The 11,471-nt window shown below is 35.5% G+C and overlaps 1 protein-coding gene across 3 annotated transcripts; it reads right to left on the reverse strand.

Moving 5' to 3' along the window:
- Positions 1–989: 989 nt before the first annotated feature.
- On the reverse strand, positions 990–3,476 carry LOC137713313 (short-chain dehydrogenase TIC 32 B, chloroplastic). Of its 3 annotated transcripts, none has more exons than XM_068452594.2 (9): positions 3,324–3,476; positions 3,082–3,246; positions 2,766–2,997; positions 2,577–2,656; positions 2,339–2,495; positions 1,976–2,057; positions 1,772–1,859; positions 1,632–1,678; positions 990–1,526 (listed from the first exon to the last, which is right to left on the reverse strand). In XM_068452594.2, exons 2-9 carry the CDS (start codon positions 3,203–3,205, stop codon positions 1,323–1,325), a joined length of 1,014 nt encoding a protein of 337 aa, XP_068308695.2. In that variant the 5' UTR covers positions 3,206–3,246; positions 3,324–3,476; the 3' UTR covers positions 990–1,322. The 3 variants fall into 3 exon arrangements, with proteins under 3 accessions (XP_068308695.2, XP_068308697.2, XP_068308696.2); XM_068452596.2 differs by having other exon boundaries at positions 3,082–3,217; positions 3,324–3,460; XM_068452595.2 differs by having other exon boundaries at positions 3,082–3,223; positions 3,324–3,455.
- Between the last annotated feature and the right edge of the window lie 7,995 nt (positions 3,477–11,471).

The raw sequence follows: 11,471 nt of genomic DNA on the forward strand, positions 1-11,471 counted from the left end.
ACCCAACTCACCGACAAACCTTATACCTTCTCTACCTAAGAAAAATTTTGTGGATCCGTCCGCGTATAATGTCACACCGAAAAACACATTTGGATTCCAAAGTTTCCTTTTGGAAAAGCTTTTGAGAACTTGGAATTTCCTTTCCTTGAACGCATGCATCAGCTACAGTCACCAGACTCAGCACGCATGCTAGTAGTAGACCCCATCACAGTAGTCCCAAGGACTCTTCAAAATACAACCACCACCACCACCACATGCAACTAACTGACCCCATGTTCTTAAATCTTAATCACCCCCTTCCATCATATTCTTCTTGTAGTCCATATGGACAAACATAATATATTTCCTCCACATGTATGTCCAGGAAAAATAAAAAGAACAGATATATTTTCCGTAAAGAGAAGCCTAATATATTATACTATTCCAGAAATAAGTACATGTATTAATTAACACAAACTAGGGTTCCAAGAACTTTCTTGATCTCCAACCAAAGTCCACATTTAACTCTAAATAATTCGATCAAACACCTCAAATCATTGTTTACATATACTACACTAATGAATGCAAGAGACTTATGGTTTAAGTAATTACGAACATTACTCTGTATTCAAAATCCTAAGTTCAAATTTCCCTACCCTAACATGACTTTTATTGAAAAATTATATATATATTATACACCAATGACTAATCCAATATATCAAAAAAAGAACTTTTTGATCTCTAACCAAAGTCCACAGTTAACTCTAAATAATTCGACCAAGCACCTCAAATCATTGTTTTATATATATGCTACACTAATGAATGCAAGAGACTTAGTGTTTAAGTAGTTATGAACATTACTCTGTATTCGAGATTTTAAGTTTGAATTTCTCTACTTTAATATGGCTTGTATTGAAAAATTATATAAAAATTAATACACCAATGACCAATCCAATATTCTAAGAGAATAAGCCCGGCATCATCTAATAACATACACCTCAAAAATGATATAGAAATCAACAAAATAAACAACTTTAATTTCATTGGTCATGACTTGGTTCCAACTAAGAAAACCATTCATTCACTTCATAATATATATTCATGCATCAAAAGCCCTTCCCTTATCTAAATATTCATGCCACTAAAACTACCACTTATGTTCAAAGCTAGCTGTGTAATTATATTTATCCTTCTTCTTTCCTATTTGACTCTCTCCTCCACTTTACTACTGTATTTTAGCTAGCTAATTTAACAGACATTAAGAAGTAAGAACTAGGCTAGTTATATAATCAAGATGCTTTTCTGTTTCTCTATATATGATTGACGATCAATTTTCCATTGTTTTAGTACTCCAAGTGGTGGGTTGGATCAAAGATAGCATTGGAATTCTTGGACACCATGATTTCAGAGGCGGACCATAATCGAGCAGCTTCGCTTAAGTTCGACCCCATCTTCGACGGTGATGTCTCGTTGCAATCAGCAAAGTACTTCCCAGACACGCCCAACAGCCTAGGATGAGTAGCAACATAACATGTCGTCGCAGCAGCCTTCAATAGTGCATACAAAGAAACTAAAGTTATCGCATAAAGAATATAATTAACTAAACTGTTATTGACGCTCCAACATAATCATCCTAATATTAATAAACTAACCTGAGGGATTGTTTTCAAGAGCTTTGAAGCAAAGAGGAACACCAAATCTACATATTCAAAAACCCTTTTCATTTAGTACAAAAGTGTTACACAAAAATTTCAACTAATCAATTCACAGTTTCTTGTGACGAAAACCGAACCTGTGGCAAGACCTTCACGTTCTCGGGTGAGGCGGGTTTTAACGATACCCGGATGCACGCAGTTAACGGTCACGTTGGCCTCCATTTCCTGATTTTAGTAAAACCATTGAGTTAAATAAAATAAACAAAACAAAATTAGGGACAATAATTTGAAGAAAAACACAAAGAAAGAAGGAAACAAAAATCGCTTTTTAATCACCAAACCTTGAGTCTGCGAGCAAGTTCCTTCGTGTGCAAGACGTTGGCGAGCTTTGAGAGCGCGTACGCACGTGTCTCGTCGTACTGGCTAAGCTTCCAGACAAATTTTCCAATTCAGATAAAAAAAAGGTCAAACTCCCGAAGACAAATTGATTATAATCATTTAAACAATCAAAATGAAATCCAACCCGATCGATCGGCTACAGTTCCCGATTCTTCATATCGATTTATGTTACCAATCAACGTTTAATAATAACAGTATGTTACTGATCTATATGTTATAATAACAGTGATAACATAATTCATGCATCACAAACCAATCAAATCATAATACTAAATAATAAATTCACATGTTACAATATAACTCACCTTCTGCTTCGGCTTATATTGCCAAGATATCGGATTATATCGCCAGAAAACCAGCCATGAATAGACGACGACACATTCACGATTCGTCCTTGAACGCCGCTAACCCCTGCTGTTTCGATCATTTTGTTGAGCAACAGCTTCGTCAACAGAAAATGACCTAAAAAATATTAACGTGTTCAATAAAAAATACAAAAATAGTACTAATTTTAGCTTTAGTCGGAGTAAAAGTTATAATTACCGAGATAATTAGTAGCAAAGGTCATTTCGATTCCGTCTTCGGAAATCGCGTGCTCGTGCGCAAACTTTCCGGCGTTGTTTCTGAGACAAACAAACAAATGAAACCTTTTCAGTCAGTTTTCGTTTTCTTTTCTTTTCTTGCATTTTCTCGGCAACCAAGCAGAAAACAAGAAAGAAAGAGAATATTTACATAAGGAGATTAAGAGGCAGCAGGAGGGACTCGAAATCGGAGACGAAGCTCCTAACAGAGGCGAGGGAGCTGAGATCAAGCGCCATGATGATGATCTTCGAGCCGGGAAACTCGGAGACGATTCGAGCCTTGGCATCCTCGGCAGCTTTGAGGCTTCGAGCCGGGAGGACAAGCTTTGCCCCGCGCTTGGCTAAAACTCGGGCCGTCTCAGCTCCGATCCCTGACGTGGCACCTGAAATAATCCGAAAAACCACACGATCGGTTAAAAATAAGGAAAACTGATTGTAATCAGACGGCGAGGATTGCGCGTAAGTACCTGTGATGATGGCGGTGATATGGTGGAGATCGGCGGAGGCGTCAGTGACTTGCTCGGCTGTGCTCTTTGAACCGTAGCCGCTGGCACCGGGTGAGCCGATCAGGTACTTGAAAGTGTCGAGCATTTTTGTGTATCACTGATACTAGTGTATTTTGACCACGTTAACTATAACACACAACAAAACAAATGTGAGAGAGAGAGAGAGAGAGAGAGAGAGAGAGAGAGAGAGGCAAAGCACGTACGTGTTTGGTTATGTTATTCACTGTCTCTGAAGGAGTACGAGCCGCTTTGCACACAAACTGAAGAGAGAGGGTTGAGGAAGGAGAGAGAAAACCAAGAGAGAGTGGATTGGGGAGAGAGATTTTATATAATGGTGAGGTTAATTTGGTTATGGTGGAAACAATCAATTGAGATTGAGAGAAGGGGATGGCATATAGGATAACGAACTCGTTTGAAAGTGCTTTTAAAATAGTTGAAGGCAGCTTTTGTGAAAATATTTTTAAAAACAATCTTTTGCAAAATTCAATTAACTCTTATAAAAGCACTTGAAGTACTTTAGGGCGCATCGAGTTTTCAAGTGCTTTAAAAAATATTAGCTAATATTTATTGCAGAAAACACGTCAAGTGCTTAATTTTGGAATCCAAAAATATTTCTCTAAAATCTCTTTAATTTTAAAAGCACTTTCAAACGACCTCTGTATATTTTTCAGTGATTAATAGATTAAGTTAAAATTTTATTTGGCATGTTTAGGTTGATTTGCTTTTTTTTTTTTTTTTTTTTTTTTAATTGTGGTCTTAGCTATCCATGTCACATCCCGGCCTGGGGCGGATCACTTTCCGGGCCCGCTCCACCACCGTAGCACGATATTGTCCGCTTTGGGCTTACCATTCCCTCACGGTTTTGTTTTTGGGAACTCACGAGCAACTTCCCAGTGGGTCACCCATCATGGGATTGCTCTAGCACCCTTCTCGCTTAACTTTGGAGTTCCAACGGAACCTGAAGCTAGTGAGCTCCCAAAAGGCCTCGTGCTAGGTAGGGATGGGAATATACATTTAAGGATCACACCCCTGGGCGATGTGGGATGTCACAATCCACCCCCCTTAGGGGCCCGACGTCCTCGTCAGCACACCACGGCCAGGGTTAGGCTCTGATACCAAATTGTCACATCCCGGCCCGGGGCGGATCACTTCCCGGGCCCGCTCCACCACCGTAGCACGATATTGTCCGCTTTAGGCTTACCATTCCCTCACGGTTTTGTTTTTGGGAACTCACGAGCAACTTCCCCGTGGGTCACCCATCATGGGATTGCTCTAACCCCCTTCTCGCTTAACTTCGGAGTTCCAACGAAACCCGAAGCCAGTGAGCTCCCAAAAGGCCTCGTGCTAGGTAGGGATGGGAATATACATTTAAGGATCACACCCCTGGACGATGTGGGATGTCACAATCCATCTGCCTTCTACTTAAGTATTACTCATTCCAAATTTTTGTAAATATTTGAATGAAAATTTAGAAAATAAACAATTCAAATCATGAGAGTATATTATGAAGTTGGCTCAAGGTGATATAGTTTTTAGCTAATTAGATGCTCATGTTTACAGAGATACTTTTACAACATACATGCATACACAGTCATAATAAAATTACGTCATAATAGTGAGGTTAGTCATAATTGAGAATCGAACTTATCACATGTATATATTTTTGTCGTATTCATGTGAGTCAAACTCCAACATAATATCTCATCAAACCAAATGGAGACAAATTATTTCTCAAAAGAATGAGGGCCGGTTTAATTGGGTTTATATCTTTCTTTGGGATATTAGGGTTATGATTGATCAAAACTTTTTGGGTTTTCAGAGTAGTCGGTACTAAGGTATTTTAACCATCAAATCTTAATTTTTTTATTTTTAAACAAAAATCTAACAATTAAAAATACAAAGTACGAGATACTACGGAGCACCTAAAAAAATATGTTTGATTGTGTTAATGGAAAAGAATCAGGCAATAATGTATCAAACCATTTACCTATATCTTTTTTATAGCATCTTTAACCATTAAATTAAAGATCTAGCAATAATGCACCGGATCATCTTCTTCTATTTTTGTTTATCTTTTATAAAAGTATTTAACATATTAATTTCTGAAATCTTCTTTGAGATTTCCTTTAATACAATGTTAAAGGACAAGGAAAAAGGGATGCTCACTTTTATTGTACAATTTGATGAGATTAAGATACTAATAAGAAGAAAAGTTCCTATGAAAATCTAAATTCATCATCTAGTGAAATTGAAAACTGTAAGGTTAAAAAAAAAAAAAAAAAAGAGCAACATGTTCTTCCCAAATGTAGCCAAAACCCACCCCACTCCCACCGGCACAGTGCGGAGGCGGAGTGACTGAATAGGGAAAGAGTTGGCGTTTTTTTTTTTCTTTCTTTAGTTTGATTTTTAATTTCTTTAAAGATTTTCAATATAAATAGTTCACAGGGATTTTATAACAGGAATAAGTGGATCCAATCATGCCATATCAACGAACTTAAATATTTTTTAATGGAACTAGCGAAATATAGCAAAGTAATGTAAAATTTGAGTTTCAAAATGTAAACTGGCGTAAATTTTTATTTTTTTTAATTTTATTATTATTAAGTAAAGATGAAAAAGGTTCGAAATTTTTATAATAATTTAGGAGAAGAGAGAGTTTTCAATTCAAGATATGAGTGAAAGCTCAACACTATATTTATTAAGATATTCAATCATATGCAAAATAATAATAAAATGGCGCACATTAAATTTCAAGGAACAAAATAAAATTAAAGTGGAATTTCAGAGAATATTCCCAAATTAAGCCAAAAAAATAAGTAAGAAAACACAAAATAATCATCCTCGAATAAAAGCGGGTTACATCCTCGTGGCATAGCCGGTAAACCATTTGGGATCGAATCGGAAATTAATTAATTAAATAGGAAAATAAATAGAAAATAAATAATAAGAGAAGAGAAGGCACAAGTGTCAAGGAATTAAGTGAATGAAATGAATGTACGAGAGTGTGCCAATTTTTGGGATTTGTCAAAGGGGAATCGCACGTGAGAGTTCCCAGTTTCTACAGATCGGTCAATCCTGCCACCTCGAATCTTGCATTTTCTTTGGAATATAAAAGTCGCCTCCGGTCAATCATTCTTGTTCAAACCTCCTCCCCTCTTTCATTTATTTGATTATTTATTCTTTTTTTTTTAATTTTAACAAAAAACTTACGGTATTATTTACTTTAACAAAAAAATCACATTTTTATACTAAAAAATCAATTCTGATACTATTCACTTTACCCTTTATTTTGTCCTTATCATTAAAACTCAAAGTTTTCAAATCATTTTCATTAGTTTTTTTTTTTTTTAATTTGCTAATCAATTAGATTTTGATTGTTTTTATTTTGTTTTGAGCCACTAAATACACTAATTATCCTTTGATAATAACCTAAGACACTCTTATAAACACAACTTTTAAGTCATTAAAGGTAGTTGCGGTTTTGTGTTTAGGTTTAGGGCATTACAAAAAAAATTAGTTATGAATATATGATGTATCATCCTCAACCAGTTGGACAACTTTCCATAAAACATGATTTTACAAGTCAACTTGTAAGGTTGTGAATATATGATGTATCATTTTTTACTCAATTTTCTCTTACATTCGTAAAACATAATTATGTTCATTAATTTACAAGGTTTTTTTTTAACAACATAAATTTATAAGTTATGGACATGTGATTAATTGATCTTTAGTCTCAAGGAAAATTTACTTATGTCATTGTTTGGGTCTAAATCCACATTTTTGGCCGAATAGAGTCTTGCGCAAATCGTGGAGTGCTCAACCCAGAAGTAAAATGCAGTGTTGATGGAGTAGCCGAGTTCCGGTTAGGGATGTTGGGGATTGAGATGTTTTCTAAGAAGGATTAGAATATATTAAGGATTGATGATTGTGGCTGGTGGAATAAGGAATGAATTAGTCACATAATAAGTCTAGGTTTAGATAATCGAAGAGGGCGAAATTTGGCCACGATAGAGTTTTGATCGAGAATAATTCTGAGCATGTTCAGAGAATATGTCAAGGAATTGGAATAATATCATAATTTTTCTATTTCGACATTCTTGGCCATCACAAATTCACCCCTATAAATAGAAGAGGTTCTGCAACATGAAAAACTCCATCAACTCAACAAACAAACAACTCAAGCGCTCTTCGTGAAAGCCCTTGCTCTACATGAAAGCTTCTCACAACCTTGAGAAAAATACTATTATCCTAACCCCCCCCCCAATCCCCCTGTCAGCACATATTCAGTTCGTCAGAACATCACTGGGTTGACAACCTGCAACATATTCAGTTCGTTAGGACATCATCGAAGTTGTAGAACTTATCATTCTAGAAGTACCTTCAGTTCGGTGGAACATCACTACTTCTAGTTTGGTCGGTTATCTATCCAAATCTCTGCCAAGGAATCATCTTTGATTCCTTTGCTAAAAAAAGGCCACTTCATTATCTTCCTAGCGAAGTGAATTTTGTTCTATGATTAGTTACTCTCAAGTGCATTTTGCAGTCCATCATTCAGATAGCACAACCATGTTCACCATAAAAACTCTCATCTCTTTTGAGTACATGTGTCCCTCTAACTTGATACTGATTCGGCGCACTTATATTCTCACGAATATAGTTGAGGTGGTCAAACCTCGTGCATGGGATTCTGAACTTTGCAGTGAAACAAACAACCTTGTCTTTAGGTTCTAGAACCCTAGGCTAATAGGTGTTCCTTCCTCAGCCGTAGTCACACAAGTGTAGAAGTTAGCAGTGCATTAGACACCATCACCACATCTATTCTACTCACCCAACCGAGCTCAGTTGTGAGTTGGCTTGCTTGCATTCACAAGAATAACATAGTTACTCGGCCTACACGCCACATAAGCTTTATAATTTTTAGAATCAACAGTCATGTCAAATAATCACATGTCTAATAATCACATGTCTAAGTGTACCATTTCATTTCTCTCTTACCAAATCGGAAACCTATAGGGTATACCTTGCATATGTTTGATGTCAAATAATCACATGTCTCCATCGACCTAAAACGGATGAATTATAAAAGTTGATTCTTCATCAATGAGGTTGTATAATTGAACAAAGAGAATATATATATATATATATATATATATATATATCAATTCTTTTAGGGCACGTTAGTTGTGATGTGTAATAGTTTTGATAAAAGTTGGGTACAAGAGGTGGTAGCTCCTTTATATTATTAGCCAAAATGTAGATAATAAAGCGAAAAAGAAGTACTGAATCTTTAGCTTTTGAAGCCTTTCTCTATTTCTATAGTGCTCGTGCCCTCCTGCGGGGACCTTATAACATCATATCATTCTTCCACAATTGATTAAATTCTGTATAGTATTACTCACATTTGTATTGAGAGGGTATATGATCTCATATCCTCACATTAACTTGTATATCTGGTGCTGCCATATCACATGTTTTTGCTTTTCTTTACGTTATTTTGATACTATTCGTGATTGTAAACCCTTCGAAAAGAGTAGTCACATTGAGAAAATAAGGGACTACAATTACCTTTATTCTTTGTGAAACCAAAGTTATAAATTGGGTTAAAAACACGAATTTTTTTACTTCACTAAGCAGCATGTAAGTGAATATTTTCGAATTTTCTAGCAAAGCATATATAACCAGTTGGGCATGTGTTCGTTACAAGCCGGTTTTGTAAGGATAAGTTGTACTCGTTAGCAGTAACTGTTTGTATCAAAGTTTTATATATGCACTGATATTGTATATGCAATCATATATAGTGGTTTAGGGTTTAGGCTGAGGAAGATTTCTAGTACGAAACTGCGACGATCGAATTGTCATGCAATCTAAATGCATCACATTGGAAGGATAGAACCCTATTATATACATAAGCTCTTATAGTAAAGCGGTTTTGTTGTTTTTTTTTATCCTTGATTCAGTACAGAATGCATTAGGTTAGAAATTAACATGGTGCTCATGAGGTCCTAACCCTACATATCCAGTTCGCCGGCCCCCAATCCATATATATTAATAGATGTCAATATATCATTTATACGGTTCTTTTTACTTTAGACATTATCTGTAAATTTTAGAGGCCATGAAAAAAGTGTTCTTATCCTATCCTAACATGCTGCTGGCATCTCATTCATCTTGCTGGGTATTTATCATGCCCTGCTATCTCTAAAGGGGGAAACATTTAGGCAGCCTTTCACATCTAGGTTGCCCATTGGCCCCAACCCTAAAACCAGAAAAAGAAAAGGGTACAATTAATTAATTTAATTCTTATTAGGCCTTCGTTGAACAACAGGAAGCCAAAAAAAAAAAAAATTAACTTTAAATTCTTGAGTTGCATGGAGTTTGATAAATTATAACTCAAATTATTAAGAACATTCACCATTACACTCGAGATTCGTATTCAATCTCTCATTTCCCGAATATCGAGTGAAAAAAAATTAATAAGAAATGAATTGTGGATTGAAGGCATGCACCGGCTAGCTAGGTGTGATCTCTTGACGTGCAATTTTAAAATGAATCAAAATCATTTTGGAGTAATAAAAGGTTTTAAATCAGTGGCAAGATAGCTTTACCTTTAAGTTCAAATGCTGCTTATTAGAGCACTTTCATTAAATATAATTACTAGCTAGAGACAAGAAATAAATAAATAAATTATCTATTAAGTATTGGGATTATGGTCCCGTTTTGCAAGCTCGTCTTTTTCACTCCAATGAAGCCTCGTAACCTTCTCAGCAACCCTAATAAAGTGATTAAAACATTGGATTTGGGTGTTTTGTTAGTTCGCCAACTCTTTTTGACTAATCAAATTGAAGTGATTAAGAAATGACCAGATCCCATGACAATATTGTTTAAACTTGTTTATATAATATGCAAAATCTTGGAGCCTTTGGTCATTGTATACTTTCCACTCACTCATTTCCCAATTCAAATATAGAATAACCCATTTTGTATCATCAAAAGCATATATGGATTTATAGCCATTTGAATACTACCATGATTCAATGATTGCCACTATCTCCTTTGTGTATACCGGCAGAATCTTGCAGGGTCCCTCTTCCCTTAAAGTTAGGGTTCAGGGCTTCCAATCTTAATTTTTCTGTAAACGATTCTCCATTTGATGAGATCAATCATCCCTTTAACTCAATCACACATTAGTTAGTAAAATCCTTAGTTTAATAGATATTAATGTTAATGAGTTTCTTATGAACTAAGGTTACATCATTGCACCGTCACACCATTTTGGCACATACATATACACTAAAAAAATGTTATTTTGATAGGTTAGATATATATAAGTAAGATTCTCCATGTATTCTCTATCACTTCATATTTTTGCACAATTTTTATGATGTTAGCACGGGAATTGACATTAGACAGTGAGATGACAAAGAATCTATAGAGAGAGTCTCACTTTTGAGAGAGTCTCACTTTTGAGAGAGTCATCTTAGCAAGTGTCAGTCGAATTTTATAAAACCTAAGAAAATGTCAAAGGCTTTTCTAATGATAAATACCTAATTTTAGGATTCATGGGCTACATTACGTGTTATGTGGGTTTAATATAGATTCGGGTTATAATATGGTTGGGTATCCGGGTCATATTAATGATTTGTATTGCATGATGCACTCTTGGGTTGTTCAGCTTCCACTCAGCTTCTTAATATTATTTTTGTGATTAGGACAGAAAGGTTAGATTTGCCATAGAAGAGGCACTGATTGGGAGCTTTTAATTGATTGTACAATAATTTCCCAAAGCTGGTCGAAGTTGATTAATTAGTTAATCAATAATTTGCGTAGCTGTTTGATCATACTCCAACTAATACGTGACATATAATTGGCATTAATCTTTAGTGACTCAATGCCTCAACCCATTTAAATGGAAAAATATTTAATTAGTTGATTGATTAGGTCCTAATCTTATGTATGTAGTGGGTGGTGGGTCAGTTTAAGGGATATAAATCCTCTAAATGATGGAGAGATCTTTGTTTAAGTAAGAGTAGGTTTGGCTGTTGCGTTGTAAGTTGTAATTAGCAGTTCGTGTTGGTTTTTAGGGGAGGATAGTGACTTTATAACAAGAACAAAAAGCCAATGCCAACACAAGTCATCACACGTACATGCTCTGACTCGGATGAGATAAAACAGATTCCCCAATAAGCAATTGGATTTTATCGAGGTGTGGTATCATATATTTTTTATTGAAAAGAAATAAAATCATTAGTAATGTGGTAACTTAGAGGATCTTTGTTAAAATATGTTGTCTAATTTGTAATTTAATGGCAAGTGGTGAATGGTGCCGTGGTGGTTAGAGTCATCTTCTT

This window comes from Pyrus communis, chromosome 14, assembly GCF_041283825.1.
Source record: "Pyrus communis isolate YQ-2024b chromosome 14, ASM4128382v1, whole genome shotgun sequence".
Classification (NCBI taxonomy): Eukaryota; Viridiplantae; Streptophyta; class Magnoliopsida; order Rosales; family Rosaceae; genus Pyrus; species Pyrus communis.